General features: G+C 40.4%; 1 protein-coding gene across 4 annotated transcripts; it reads right to left on the bottom strand.

Annotated features, from left to right (window-relative positions):
- Positions 1-114: 114 nt before the first annotated feature.
- On the bottom strand, positions 115-13,733 carry arl13b (ADP-ribosylation factor-like 13b). Of its 4 annotated transcripts, none has more exons than XM_072657647.1 (10): positions 12,853-13,733; positions 7,976-8,046; positions 7,400-7,649; positions 5,994-6,099; positions 5,405-5,607; positions 4,884-4,995; positions 4,549-4,711; positions 3,499-3,615; positions 2,907-2,975; positions 115-719 (listed from the first exon to the last, which is right to left on the bottom strand). In XM_072657647.1, the coding sequence occupies exons 1-10, from the start codon at positions 12,909-12,911 to the stop codon at positions 643-645; spliced, it is 1,227 nt and encodes a 408-aa protein (XP_072513748.1). In that variant the 5' UTR covers positions 12,912-13,733; the 3' UTR covers positions 115-642. The 4 variants fall into 4 exon arrangements, with proteins under 4 accessions (XP_072513748.1, XP_072513750.1, XP_072513749.1 ...); XM_072657648.1 differs by having other exon boundaries at positions 116-548; XM_072657649.1 differs by lacking the exon at positions 2,907-2,975.
- Positions 13,734-16,149: the final 2,416 nt, after the last annotated feature.

Raw genomic sequence — 16,149 nt, 5'->3', positions numbered from 1 at the left:
AACAGCAAAAATGGAGATACAAGGTTTTTGCGTAGCAGCACTGATATTCTTGTACCATTCCAATTACACAAATTAGTGTTTTATATTAAATATTCCTTTTTGTATATTATATATATATATATATATATATATATATATATATATATATATATATATATATAGTCTTTGAAAATGAGACCAGTGTAGAAAAGGTCATGAGTTTCACAGTTGCAAAATGTGTGGGATTTTTAAAAAACATTTATGTACATAAACCATCAGGAGGAAAAAAAAGTATATATGTAAAATTATACTCTTTCCACCTCTTGTGAAAAGAAAAAAAAAGTTCTACATTTCGTACAATGTAGGTCCATCAGCGATGAATTCAGTCACTGCATCATGTCCCTTTCACATGATCACCGGTCATTAAAAATATCTGCAGTCTCTGTAGGCCAGCCCCCCTGCAGGCCTCTGGCTAGTCAACAGGCATGTGATCCAGCTGTTTATTCCACTGGGTGCCAGTTCCTCTCTCATAGGTGCTTTCAGCCGTGTAGCTCTTTAAACAGCCCGGGCTTGGAGATAAGAAAAATAAAACAGAAGACCATGATTGATTGGGGGGGGGCGACGAATCGTATACCAATGAAGGGGAAAAAAGAAGAGGTGGGGTTAGGAAATGACATCATGAGTTTCACCGTTCGGCCTCTGTCTAATTGCTACGGGTGGGAGGGGCTTTCCATAGAAATCTGCCAATGGGAGAGAATGACGGAAGAAGGAACAGGTTAGCAAGATTCGTTTGATTAACGGGATAATTTGGCTTTAAAAAAAACCCCACATTTCTCCGCCTTCTACGCCCCCAAATACAGCTAATCAACCAAGACATGTTTTGCACTGGAGCTACAAAAAAGCTTATAGTTCTTATCTCAAATTGAACAGCTAAAACGTCTTGGCGAATAGAAAACATTTGGGAGAAGGGAAAACTATGAATTAGGTGGGACTTTTTTTTTTTTTTTTTGCCAAACGACTGCTTCAAATCTTTAACAGTGAATAAATAAATGAGCAGCTGGTTCTCTATGCACCATCAGACATAGCTTAGCTTGTCCCAACTACCCTGCCCTTTCAGAACATCTAAAACTCACAAGACTCAAAAACCCTACAGGAAATGTATCAAATATGTAAGTCAGAAATATGATAATTAATCATTCTATGAACATAATTTTTTTTTATTGTGATACACAACACATATATTGTGGATATCTTCAGCGGGTAAAAACAAACTGGCCAACTGCATGTTTCATTACCAAGAATGTAGTTAGCTCTGTTTTACTGGTTATAGTGTAGTTTCATTATGAATAAAAGTCCTTGTACCAAATATTTGACCAGCAGTTTCTGCAATTTTAAGAATCTGCTGGTACTGATGCATTTTATCTGTGTCAAAATATCACAATAAACATTTTGTAGTGAGAAAAAGTCTTTAGATATTAGTAAACAATATTTTTACCACATCATCCATCACTAGTGGGCAATATGAATATGCAAAATGATGATTTGATACACCGTTGCAGTAAATTATGGATATTTGTATGTATGAAACACTGAACAACTGTGTATCAAACTTCAATTTAGACAATTATAGACAACAATAATGGTAGTCCATTATCATGGACTAGAAAGCTGTTGTCAATTAAAGAAGCCCCCCTCCAGGCTTGACTTAAGTTTGCAAGTGACCACTGAGACAAAGAAAAAGTCTTTTGGAGGAAAGTTTTAGGGTCAAATGGGGGGGGGACTGTGTTCTAAAGCCTAGGCTGCAGCTAAGGTAGAGCGTCTTCGGTAGGACTGTCCTATGAAAACTCCTTAGTAGGCTATCGATCACACAGATGGAACAGTCTAACGAGGTTGCTTGGGGACATCTCGCCTCTTGCAACTGTGGCCTTCTTCATTTCTTCACAGAAATTACTTCTAATTCTAAAAACTAACAGGATACATGGTTTCGAATGTAGGCTACATTTTGGGCTATAACAGCTTTCTATGACGCAGCAACTGATAAAGGCCTTGCCCACAGCCCAGGCTTTAGAACGCAGCTGTTTGGCCACACTGACCAGAGGTATGCTTGGAGGATTAAAAGTGAGGCATTCAAAAAAAAAGTGTACCGACTGTTATGCATGTTCAGGTGCTGGTCTGTTACATTCAGTGGCTGGAATAATGAGGAAGGGGGACCATCTCAGGATTCCTAGCATAACCTCAAACGATGAGCCCCTCATTATAACTGTAGCTGATTGGATCAGCTAATCATGCTATTATCTTCAATTTGTTATTAATTAATCATTGGCCTGGCTGTGGTTAACAAAGTTAACCAACAATGACTATAGAAGCTCATTTACAACAGGTTTAGAATCCTGACCTTCACTTACTGACCAACATTACACAAACCTAGCCAAGGCACTAGTATTTAAACACAGGAAGATAACTTCTTTACATGCTGGGTGAACTACTATCCTAGATTAATACCATAGTTATTGTACCTGTCGGCCTGTTGGTGTTTCTAGATTCCTAGAGACACGTTTTCCTTTTTAAGCACAAGCTTCAAATTCACTTGTGACTGATGTACATGCAGTAATTAAAATGTAGAGGACTCTTTCATTAGTAGACTGTGCTGGTTACACTGGCAAAGAAAATACACAGCGCATGAGTTATAAGCACAAGCGATGCATGGTGGCATGAAGAGGTAGTGATAATAATGATGCCGAGGATAATGAAGCATGGATAAAGAACAGAAGTGCATAAGACTGTGGGATGACATTTAGTTAGACTGTGATAGGAACAAGGAGATCTGGTTAGCACAAAAATAAAGAAAAAAAAGTGGAAAAAAGACTGTTAGTAGTTAATGTGACAACAACCATGCAGAAAACATCAAAAATAAAACCAGAAGTTACCAGAACGCCTTGTATCTCCAAGAGGTTCAAGCTTAGGGAGTCTAGAAACTTTGGGAGTAGCCCATCCAACTAAAAACAGAAGTCAAAATAACACATCTGTTAAGTATGTTTTTAATGTGGTTAGAATAAGGATGGCTGTGCACACAAATTAAAACACAGATACACCTCTGAGTACTATTAACCAAAGAGTCCAACTTAATCTTAAGCTAGTACCATTTTTCTAAGTCTGGAATGGGAAACGGTAAAACCATGTTACCCCATAAGCATCTGATTAACGTTTAAATCAGCTGTTCAGCAAAAAACAAAAAAATATATATTTAAATGATATTTAAATGACACGGTTTAGCAAAGATCATTACACACCTGACTCTGCTGCTAAGTAAACCCAAGCACACGGACACCATTAAAAATGATATCCACAAAACTGTACATAGTAAAACAAGAGCACCCGTCTTAAAGCCTGACTTTCAGTTTTCAATGCAGTTCGAGGCAACTAATTACAAACCTCCACAGTGAACATCTCAAAACAAACGTGTGCACGTGTTAACAGAATATTTGGTCAAGCTAGTAAGTCTGATCCGAATTTTCTCACCTGGTGGAGGAGGTGGTGTGGGGCTCTTGGCCGAGTCGTCTATCCTGAGAGGGTCAATTCTATTCTTCCGCTTCAGACGAAGTTTCTTTACCTTCTTTTTGGTCTGGTCTGCGACACCTGAGAATGAGCAAAAACCAGCGGTGTCAAATACGTAACCTTACTTAAGTAGAAATTTTGGTTATCTATACTTTACTGGAGTAAGTATTTTCAGCCGAATTCTACTCCTTACATTTAATAAAAAAAAGAAAAAAGAAAAATAAGGAAAAGAAAAAAAACTAGCCAGATAAATCTCGCCATCCGGAAAGTGCGACACAGCAGATGTACGTAGCCTATTATGAAGATGTCAGTGACAGAGACTCAAGAGAACTCTAGTGAAATGTCCCAACTAAGCCCCACATTTACATTCTAATAAAAGGTTATTGATCACATGCCTCTGAAGTATTTTACTTTTTGCACCATTACAATACTTATAGGCAACTCCTTATCACACTTTCCGTTCACATGTTCTGCTCACGCTCATAGATGCTCCTTTAATATATTTGATATTACTAAAATGCATTCATATTCAATGGGCAGATATGCCGCTGAAACAGGTAGCCTAGTGCATCCCAAACATTTTAATATAACATTATAGTCATTATAGCTTTTAGAAACAAATGTTTTTTGGGGAGGTGGGGTAATGCACTATAGGTCCCTGTGGTGCGGTCTAAGCTTTTGGCATTTGTTTTCCTTACATTACTTTTACACTTTAAGTAGTTATGAAACCAGTACTTTACAATTTTACTTGAGTAAAAAGGTTAAGTTGATACTTCAACTCTTTTTAAACCCTAGTATCTACACTTCTTCCTGAGTAATAAATGCGAATACTTTTGACACCTTTGGCAAAAATCTTGTAACACCTTTAAATCAGCTACACTGGATAATGAACAAACTTGAAATCATTGATTATTAAGGTGGCAGGATTTGAACACTAAAAACTCTCAGGGACTAACTTTATAGAAAATATACTTTCATTGTTAAGAACATTACCAAGAAAGCAAATTAACTGACCTGATTCTGTGCTTTCTGGTGTCTGTCGTTCACTCTCATCTTCCTCCTCTTCTTCCTCTTCCTCCTCATCTTCTTGTTTGCTCTTCAGCTCCAGATCACCAACCTGCTGTCCATCATCTCGCAGCTTTTTCTTCTCCATTTCTTTTTTCAGTTTATCCTCATTCTAAAAAACATGCACAGAGCAAAACATATTTTTAACAAACATGACAAAAATGGAAACTCAGGAACACATTAATACAAAAGCAATGTGATAACCACAACAAAAGTCAGACCTTATTACGCTTAGCTAAGTAAAATCAGAATGAATCATTCCTCTTGCTAAGAGTGTTACTCACCTCAGTAATAACACTGTTTATTGGCTGGAATGGACTGGGCATGTCTGCATCCTCTGACTCCTCCTTTATTTGCCTGCCTTCTCGCTCAGCCTCCTCACGTTCTTGCCTGTCCCTGTGGGAAGAACAAGTCCATGGAAATACTTTACAAAAGACACAAAAAAGGGAAATGTATCACTGAGTCATAATCTGCGATTGGTAACATACTCAAACGTAAGTTATTTGTAGGGCAAATCTGTCAAAAGCTTACACATTAGAATTAAAGCATGAGTCTACCAGATCTGACGTTCTGAAAGGTATGGTCTAGTGCAGATGCTTCAGCAGGAAAACTATCAAAGGACTGGAGTTTCCTATCTCTGGTGCATAGGCTTTAGGCTTTCAACAAAACGGTAATCCTGAATATCCAGAAAAAAATTTGCTTAATGCTACCTCCCTTTAACTTTCCTTTATTCATGGTCAGTTGTAAGTGTTGTATTTCTTACTTCTGAATTCACACAGTACTTGCGATGTGACCGCTGACTAACCTCTCCTCACGGATTTTCCTCACTCGCTCTGCTCGATCCTTCTTGTCCTGCTCCTCCTGCGCCCGCTGCTCTGCTGTGTCCCTCTGGACGCGCTCTGTGATCGCCTCGTAGTCCTTGGCAATGTTGTTTAGAAGCCAGTTCAGGCCATTTTTGATGGACTTGTCAACTTTCTTACCGTAGCCCAGCACTGCAGAACACGGTTCCTGTAAAAAGATGCGGTTTAACATACTTTATGCTCTTTTACTTAATTTCACTTAGTCTTCACACAGCCTTCACTTCTATATATAGGAATCATGGGCCTTATTTACCAACAGTTTCTTCCTAAGGTCCACTTAAGCAGTTTTCATGTAGATTCTGACCTTCACTATTGCATTTTCCTATCGGAGATTTGTTCAATTTACAAGAACAATACGATCCATTGTGCTAACAGCAGAGCTGTGAATATGTCTGCAGTTTGCATCACAAACCCACTGCAGACTTTTTGTTAGGACTTCTCAAAAAAGAAATGTAAGAACTTTCTTCGGAAGATATTGGTAAATGAGGCCCATTACTTCTTTCTGGTCTGCGAATGATGATAATACAGACTTACAATCTGACAGAGACATTTGTTCTCATTGACAAGCTTCTCCAACGACAGGCTCTCAATGATGTCTGCTTCAGCCAATGCCCCGTCCTGGTCCTGTTTATTGGCCAGTCTAAGGGTCAATTGAAAAAGAAAGAGAGAAGGCTGTAAGTGACACCAACAAGTGTGTGATGTCTGAAACGCATGGTCGGAGACTGCCAAAACCAAATAATCCAGTGTCAAAATGGGAGAGGGTGTACTCTAGAAGAGTGTCAATAAAGGAAAATATTTAGAATAACAAGAACAAGGGAGAACATTCTGGAAACTTTAAACAACTGCATTTCACACAGCAAGCAACAATTGCAGGTCCTCCATTAATTTTTAATAAGAAGTTGTTAAAAAGTAGATAAAAAGTTAATAAGAAGTCTGTTTCATTCCTATTCTGAAGTCTAGGCTGAGCGGGTGCTAGCTAGCTAGTGTTGTTGTGTTGCTATAGTTACAACGTGAGAAAAGTTAGTGATGTTTAATCTGCCAAATAAAATGCAGTGATGAATTCTAACCTTTCACATGGGAAGTGGTAAGTGATTTCTCGCTTGCCATGTGAAAAGCCCTTAAGGTGGGCATATAGATTTAGACAAAAAGGAAAGCATCTCACAACTAACAATTAAAGATCTTCAGACTTTGCCTTTTTGTTGCAACAGCACACACACTAGATGATCAGACAAAGTCAGATAATCATACACAGAAGTATCGCTACAGCACTGACTACGAAAATCCTCAAAGTCTCAAGAGAATCAGCACAACCAGTGCAACTGTAAACAGAGTGTCCAGGTGAGATTTTCAGTTAAAGGTAAAGTCAGTTCATTTTTGTTATCTTTTTTTTTTTGACAGCACCTCCACATCTGTGGCCTCACATATGCTGCGGGCGGCATTGTTATTTTTATAGGCCTTTTTGGACTCTTGCACTACAGGACTTGAAAATACAATCCCACATGCTTGAAAATACTGGAGACTTTCAAACATTCTGGGGCTCGATTAAAGAGAGAACGTTTGATTTTCTCCTCCTCTTTACCAGATCATTTTCACCATCATTTGCTTCTGATGGAGTTCTCAACCTGTAAAATCACTTCACAGTGTGAAATTTGTTAAAAACGATAAATTGGGGGTAAAAAGTGGCCAAATGTATGGTCAATGATGTTCATTTTTAAGAAATAAACTAGGAGTGCGAAAATGCACCAGTGAAAATGCACCAGAGCACCATGATGGTGACCATTTACCTACGGCAATGTTTATTCGAGAGCTTATTTCTGAAGAATTGTAAACTAATCGTGAGGTCAAACATTTACAATTCCTGGTAAAAGCGTTTGAATGAAACCTAGATTAATCCTTGCTTATAAGACGTGATTTAGGTAACAGGTAAGTGTTTGACTCACACTAACACAGGCTTGCCAGCGATGCGAGGGTGACGGAGAACTTCTGCCATGGTGTCTCTTGTCTCATGGATCCTCTGTATGTCGCTTGAGTCGACAACAAAGACCACCCCGTAGGACTCAGAGTAGTAGTTCTTCCAGATGCCCCTGATCCGTTTACCTCCACCCAGGTCAAAAATCGTGACCTCGAACTTTCCCTGCTTAAGGTCCACTTTGGAGAAGCCGACTGTGGGGGCCACATCTAATGGACTCTCTGTGAGGGAGATTCACACAATGTTACAAAGCTAATATGGTGCCCTTTTTAGGCAGTTACTGAGATTACAAACATCAGGGTAAAGTTGTGTGATGTTTACTTTTTTTTTTTCGTACTACTTTTTGAGAAATCATAGACGAATGGGTGCTCGGGTAACTGTAGAAGGCAATACTTGTCAGTAGTATTTCAATTATTCAAATTAAAAAAATAATAATAATAATAATAATAATTTTCCCACTGTCTTTTTCACTGTTCATATCAGCACTTTAAGATACTGGATTAACTGCACAATAAAAACATCAGCGAGGGATTAAATGTGGCCTTACCTCCCTGGATGCCTCGGACTGTTGCAGTTTTCCCTGCATTGTCCAGTCCCACCATTACCAATGTCACCTTCCTGCAATCATACAAACAGAAGCACTTCATTAACTGAACGTATCGACAATAAAAATAAATGTGCTACAAAGGTTCTTCAATCATGCCACAGTAGAACCACTTTTGGGTCCATCCACAAAGAACCATGTGGGATCAATCATTATAAAAGATGATGTCAACAATTCTGTGGTTAAAAAAACACATTGTGAATCTGGCGTAGAGTTCCATGGTATGGGTCAAATGATCTTTTGTGGCACCTGTATTTTTAAGCGTGGAAAGCCCAAGTGCTTATATCAATTAATTAACAATATTATTTCCTAAGAAATGACTACTTCGCCACATAACTCACAGTGAAAGTCCATGGTGAGCCCTAGTTTAGTGTCACAGCTGCTGAAACATGCTCAGCTAAAAGCAAGCTAATGCATCTTCTCCTGACCAGCAGAAACACATAAAGGATTGACTTGGGTGAGTCAGCAATAGTAAGCACAGTGGAAGGTCTCTCTCTCTCTCTCATACGCTCCCAGACACAACACAGTCTTTCTTATTCTGTACTGATGACTGTGCAAAATAGTGTGCAACAGCTAAGCAAAAAACATGAAAACCAACTGGCCAGTAGCCAATCAATGTGAGGGGCGAATAGTGACTTCCAGCTGTGCACCCCTACACTTCAGAAGTTCAGTAATTTGGGTACAGCTGTTCAAACATCAGCTCTAAGAATCCATGAACATAATCAAAACGAACATTCAGATTTCTGTGCACACATCCAGCCGGGTACTTACGCTACATCAGATCACCAGGATAAGGCAGGACAAACATGGGCACCAAGCAACTTTAACAAACCCTAAAGAGGCAGCCAATACTCCGCTCCCTCCCTCTGCAGACAAAGACAATGGAAAACACCAAAAGAAGAAGCCCTCATTACCACACATACACACTCGTACAAACACAGATACTTAACTACGGCACTTGCGCCGCAGGGACATCAACCGTACTATCCAGGTGACCGTCCTCTGGAGCCAGGAGGCCTTCATCGAGCTCTGAACCGAGCTCTTCATCAAGCTTCATCTGCGGCACTATACACAACCGATTTTCTTGTCCCCACACTCGTTCACAAACTAAACAAACTCACAACTACTCACACCCCTGTCCCCGGTCTTGGCCCTGGTCAGCCCCTTTGCACTGGGATTAGCTAGGGATTTGCACTTCAGCCCCAGAGGATCAGAGCTAGGGTGCTGGAGGACAAATGCTGCTCACCCAATCACACGTAAGCAAAATGTGACGCTGTGAGTTGTTAGCTTAGCAGGCTAGCATTGAACCTGGCAGTTTATTTCAGAAGTAGGGCTGAAAATCAAGCAGTAGGAAACATCAAGCTGCTTTCACTCTTTCACAAAGCACAATAACGTTGTGATAGATGATACAGGCACAAAGCAATAGCAGTGCCATATAAATGATGCTATGGCTGTGCTATGATTAATTTAGAGTTATGGATGCACTGGTATGTTTTTTTACATACATTTACTGGTATGTTTTTTTTTAATCCGGAAAATAATAATATAAAATACTGAAATACAGCAATATAATTGCACATCCCTGCACAATGATATTTTCAAAATCTGAAGAGAAGAAGCTGGAAAAAGGCTCTATGGGTCTTTACAAAGGTATATGTACATTGCTACATGCAAATACGAGTGTTCGCCTGACACTGATAAGTGTCAGCTAATACTGCAAAGTTGTTTCTAATACTGTGCATTGATACTATGACATTGAGTACAATGACAGTTTTACAGCAACCTTCCCAAAGAATCAAATGACTTTAAAAATGAAGAGACAGAACAATCAGTGTTGGACTGTTTAAAAGATCAAAATCACTGCTCAAATGATTCAAATCACTGTTTAGAGAAGAAAGAAAGAAAAAAACAAAATACACAACACAAAATGATTTGATTTTCAGTGGGCATGACCAGTTTCACTCTGCGTCTACATGGGAAGGCCTACATGTGTCAGTTCCTGCTAATATGAGTGTTAGCCTAACCAGGATTCAAGCCGCTGTTGTTAGTTGCTGTTGTTATAAAAGGAAAAACCTTCAAATTGCAGACTATTTCGAAAAGTGATTTGAACATTTTGAACAGTGACCTTAATCCTCTCAATAATGATCCAAAACAGTAATTTGAATTGTTTAAGCAGTGATTTGCAACATTTGAGAAGTGATTAAAATTCTTTAAAACCAAATCAAATCTTTTGAAAAGTGATAGAAAAACAATCGATCTGCTGTGTATCAATATTGGCTGATTTTTTTATCAAAGTATTTGGATGGCAATCGGCTGATATTTCTTGAACTTAGCCAATCCTGAGAGCTGTACAGATCATATTTGTAAGTTACGGATTATAGCAGCTCTGTGTAAGGCTCCTCTGCCATAGGACGTTGCAGTTCCTTGTTCAACCACTAAAACAGCTAAAGCTCTGTACCACTCACATGCACTATGAGGGTTGTGTATCGGCAAGCACCTGGCAATACAATGCTGGGGTTTAACATAATTGATATTATATTGTGATACTACATTTTTTCTAATTTTAGGAAAACTAATAAATATATATAAAAGCGCTATAATATGCATAACATCTGAGTAAAAGAAAAGTTGACTTTTATGAAATCAGAACAGTCGGATCTGAAGAGTACAACACTGCTGTCTAGTGGTCAGTGTTTAATTTTGCAGACGATAAGCACTTGTCCAACTCGAGGGTTACTAATTTAACCTACAGTAAGAGTAGGAAGCCTTTTTAGTTTTTTTTTTTTTTAGCATTGATGAACTTTTTTCTTTATTATCTGGTCAGTTCAACAGTAGTTGCAATACAAAAACCAAAACATAGGTTAATGAAGTGTCTGAGCTCACTGCACAGCAGGCGCTGAGTCAGAGAGGAGATTTATCTCTAAAGCCGACAGGCTCAGTGTGAGTCACTTGTTGTGATCACATATGGTGAGAAGGTTTTTGCACCGCTTAATAAGACTAAATCTTTAGGCCAAGAGAATACAACACAGTCAAACTGCTTGTCAAGGCCTAAAAGCCATGTGCAATTTCCAACAAAGCACTGCCATTTCTCAACTCAACCAAACATGATCCCTTACTGAAGCTGACAAGTGTTTCATGAAGTTCATATCCGTCAGATGTTCTGAATTCACTTCAGCGATCTTCAATGACAACTGCTTCCATGCTCCAATGGACAAAAGGGAGCGGCAATGAGCAATGGGGCTTAACAGTACATCACACCATATAATGAATACACTGACAACAACAACAGTGGTCTCCAACCCTCCATCTGAGGAGCTATGTTCCTGCAGGTCTCAACTCCAACCCAAATCTAACAGACCAAACTCAATCAAGGACTTCTGAAGGTAGTTATTAGGTAGATCAGGTGGGATAGATAAGGGGCAGAGGGTTTTGGGGAAGGAAGATCTCCAAGAGCATGAATGGAGACCACCAGACGTGGGTATTTAGAGGGAGAGGGAATCTACCTTTCTAGCAAGGTTTATTACAAGATTTTGGAAGGATGGCTGTGAGGATCTGATTGCATTCAGTGAGGTCAGGTAGTAATGATGTATGATAAGTTCCGGATCACAGACGCCACTCAAGCTCCATCACTCCAGAGAAAGACATTTCCACTGCTCCACAGCCCAAGGCTGACAGGCTTTATACCACTCTAGCCAACATCTGGCTGCTCCAGAAGACTTGATTCTGTTGCCAATACCTTTCTATAGACTATACAAGCTGTGTGCGTGCAACTGAACACCCATGTCAGCAATAGATGCAGCTTAAAACACTCCCTAATTAGAAGGGGTGTCTGGGAACTTGAGTATGGTGTGTGTGTGTGTGTGCGCTTGTTGGCAGTACTACCTTGGATGAAAAGTAAGAAGCTAATGCCCCCGACATCTGCACACACTTACTCTTCTACTACAGTACTTCTACAGTCACTATAACACAACACCAGAACTGCACATCAGTGCTAGTTTGACATGTAATTATGTCTTTATATTAAATGATCAGCAGGGTGCAAATAACTGGTCATGTAAAAAACAATGGTAAAGTTGGAGTAAGATTTCACCCATTAGCTACAACTTCAATCTTTACAATTATGAACAAAAATTTGGTATCTGGTTTCAAATGGTTTGAGAAGGTATCTGATGGTCAGAGTGGTTGAAAAGCTGGTCACCCAGGTTAAAACATACTCTACGCTAGCAAACCACCTGGTCAACCACTAATTAAAAAAGGCTGCATAATGGTTGAAGTGGAGTGTAAGAACTGAATTTCAGCAACTAGCTACAACTGCAAACTCTAGTTTCAGACTCTTTTGGCATGAATAAGTAAGACAAGCATCTAGACAGTGGGTTCCAATTAACTGGCCATGTAAAAAGCAATGAAAAACATGGAGTAAGGACTGGATTTCAGCAACTAACTACAGCTTTAACTTTAGCTGAAGACTCTTGGTATGAACAAAAATCTGGAAGAGATGGTTTGAGTAGGTATTTGATGGTCAGGGTGGTTGAAATGATGGTCACCCAGGTGAAAACACTCTAATCTTGCAAACCAGCTGGTCAACCACTAATTAAAAGGCTCGAGCAAAAGATAATGGAGAAGTTGGGAGCAAGAACTGGATTTTAGCAACTGGCCACAACTTCTACCTCTAGCTGAAGACTCGTTTGTTAGGAATAGGTAAGACAAGCATCTTGACAGCAGGCTGAAATGAACTGGTCACGTAAAAAGCAACAGTAAAGTTGGAGTAAGAACTGGATTTCTGCAATTAGCTCCAACTTCAGACTTAGACTAAGACTTACCTTGCAGGTTCACGCCACCGTTTGAGCCAGCTGCAGCAATTCGCCATCAGACTGAACATGGCAGTCCAAACACATGGGACTCGGAAGCTGTTTATCTAGCACTACCTCATACAAATTGCTTGAAAAACAGCTTGGGGTTTCCTAAACAGCGGGATTCTCGTTCAGCTATCTAGCAGTTTCCTGACAGACAGACAGACTCTAGCTACCTTCAACTTCAGCTCCTGGATTTAGGCAGCTAAATGGTGATGCCATTCTGATAACGTTTAAGAAACGTTAGTTTAAAGACTAAACCGATCTTGGTCACTTAGCTAGATAACCCACTAAAGTACTGAGCTAGCTAGCATAGCTACATCAGTGCATCTTTACTGCACCTCCTTGAGACAACGCTGGCTGGCTGGCTAGCTCCACATGCAGTGACCTAACCTGGCTAGTTTGGCTAAACCTCAATTCTTGGTGAGACTTGCGTTACACAAACCTAACGGTCAGCAAATACAGCGACATGTCCTCGGCATTAACTAGCTAGTTAACTTCTTAATTAGCTGCTTATTCCACCGGATAAACATCTCAAAACAATAAAACACAAGTTCGCAACGTTAGTTAGTTAACTAGCTATAGTTCTTAATTAGCTATAGCTTGCTAACCTAGCTATCTAGCTGCACAGCTAAAAAGTAACCAGCCAGCTAACCGAGCTAATGCTAGCTGTAACGCTATCTAACAAGCTGAGGCACCTTCTGATGATAAAAGACAACGTCTAACAAGATCAACTGTAGTCTGTAGTAAAAACTAGTTGTTTGGTGCAAATGCTGACTCCAAAAGTGTGTCTCTAGAGTGAGGTTTGTCGTGGAGATGCTGCTCCTCCGCTTTGTTTACCTCGCCCTCATCTCGCTGCTATGGCTGCAGCAGTGATTTGTCCCTCCTCTACCTCCCTAGCTCCAGCCTGTGGATGTGGACGGTGGCGCCCTCTGCTGTAAGGAATGGACGGCTAGCTTCAGGTAAGGCTGAGAAAGCTTCACCACAAGTCAGTGATCCAACATGGGATGATGTTAGAAATAGGAGTAAAACACTGGAGTAAAATAACCCATAATAGGCAGATATAATGCATCCGGAGAATTCGACCCTTCCTCTCTAGAGAGGCCGCCCAGGTGCTTGTTCAGTCTCTCGTCACTTCCAGACTTGACTACTGCAGCTCTCTTCTGGCTGGTCTCCCTCTGCACACCATCAGGCCCCTGCAACTCTTCCAGAATGCAGCGGCACGGGTCGTCTTCAACGTCCCTAAATTCAGCCATGTCACTCCACTGCTGCGTTCTCTTCACTGGCTTCCTGTAGCTGCTGCCCGCATCAGATTTAAAACTCTGACTCTGGCCTACAAAGCCAAGACTGGACCAGCCCCTCCGTACTTGATGGCAATGGTCAAAAGCCGATCCGCACATTGAGCCCTTCGAGCTTCAAGTACGGCTCGGCTCGACCCGCCATCCCTCAAAATCTGCGGAAGACAAGCGTCCAGGCTTTTTTCTGTCCTGGCACCAAAGTGGTGGAACGAGCTGCCCCTGGGTGTCCGAGCGGCAGAGTCGCTCGCTGTCTTCAAATGCAGACTGAAGACCCACCTCTTCCGAGAGTACTTGGACGAATAGAGTACTATGGTCACCTTATTGTATTGTGTTTTGTAATGTCTAAACTTGGAGGTATTTTTGAACTATTAGTCTGTTCTAACTAGCTGAGGTTTTCTTGGGTAAATAGCAAAGCACTTTTGTAAGTCGCTCTGGATAAGAGCGTCTGCTAAATGCCATAAATGTAAATGTAATGCCTCTATATGGACAAAAGTATTGGGACACGTGCTCATTCATTGTTTCTTCTTAAACCAAGGGGATTAAAACGTGTACCCTGCTTTTGTTGGAGTAACCATCTCTACTGTCCATGGGGAAAAGTCTAGGCTTTCTACTAGATTTTCAGGAGCATTGCTGTGTGGATTTGATTACATTCAGTGACAAGAGCGTTAGTGAGGTCAGGATGTTGGATGATCACCACCCCACCTCACAACTAATTCCAAAAGTACTGGTTGGAGCAAAGGTAAAGGTGCACATATTTGTGTCCTTCGCATTTAACCCATCTGTGGTAGTGAACACACACACTAGTGAACTAGGGGCAGTGAGTACACACACACCAGAGCAGTGGGCAGCCCAGGGAGGGGGAAACTCCAGCGCCCAGGGAGCAGAGAGGGTAAAGGGCCTTGCTCAAGGGCCCAACAGTGGCAGCTTGCCAAGCCCGGGAATCGAACCCACAACCCTGTTATCGATAACCCGGCGATCTAACCGCTGAGCCACCACTGCCCCCAGCCATCATTCCAGAGAACAGTTCTGCTGCTCCACAGCTCAATGCTGGGGGGCTTTATACCCTTCTGATGACAATAGGTTCAAGTTTATCTGCTCCAGAGAGTCCTATTCTATTGGCAGTGCATTGGCATTGGCATTTGCTCATCTGTGTCAGCAATGGCTGCACATTAAAGTAGCTGAATGGACTCATTAGATGGGGTGTCCACAAACATATGGAACATGAGCACAGTGCAGACATTCATTTTGTATCAAGAAGCAAACAGTTGTAGCTTGATGTGTTTTGATATAGTTTGACTTCACCCCTGACAATGCATTTCCTACAATTTGACGGTTACACAGGTAAGCGTTGCTATAGCAATGCTGAAACAAAATATTGTGCAGCCCTAGTTGAAGGTTTGATCAAATTAATTTATTCAGTATTTTTTTTTATATTTATATTTTTAAGTTGTTCATTTGTTGGTGTATAAGTGATAAGTATGTGACTTTGGTTGTAAATAGAAAGTCTTTTTTTACAACCCTGTTACATGGCTATTTACCACCCTGTTATTTTGCTTTAGAATGATGCTGCCTGTATTTTACAGTGGGCTTGTGGGAAAAATGTCAAAAGCAAAAGTTAAGACTAAATCAGATCTGGTGAGATGCACTGTTGCTTTTAGCAAGCGTAATGACAAAAAGCACACATTTCCAGTTTCTTTTAATTCCACTAATGTGCAGACGAGTGCTTCATTTACAGTTTTATTGTATAAATGTTTTATTTTGTATGTCTGTGTCATTTCTGAGGTGTGGATCATGTCTAAGATTCTTGAAGTTTTCATATGTGGGAAACTGTGAATGAAACTCTGCACATGGTCTGTACATATTTGTGGAATTAAAAGACCACATAACATGTAAATGTGTATCGTGGCTTGTTGAAGGAAACACAACGCCAGAGTAATTTACGTAGTCTGCGTAATGCGCTCGTGCATGT

Source organism: Salminus brasiliensis, chromosome 15, assembly GCF_030463535.1.
Source record: "Salminus brasiliensis chromosome 15, fSalBra1.hap2, whole genome shotgun sequence".
NCBI classification, from domain to species: Eukaryota; Metazoa; Chordata; class Actinopteri; order Characiformes; family Bryconidae; genus Salminus; species Salminus brasiliensis.
This window is presented reverse-complemented; position numbering and strand designations above follow the sequence as displayed.

Bases quoted from the DNA above. Each gene is read 5' to 3' on its own strand.
- arl13b (XM_072657647.1), bottom strand. From the start codon at position 12,911: ATGTTCAGTCTGATGGCGAATTGCTGCAGCTGGCTCAAACGGTGGCGT. The intron at 3,616-4,548 runs GTCAGTTAATTT...GCTCATTCTCAG, and splicing joins ACCAGAAAGCACAGAATCAG to GTGTCGCAGACCAGACCAAA. The intron at 2,976-3,498 runs GTGAGAAAATTC...TTCTGTTTTTAG, and splicing joins CACACCACCTCCTCCACCAG to TTGGATGGGCTACTCCCAAA.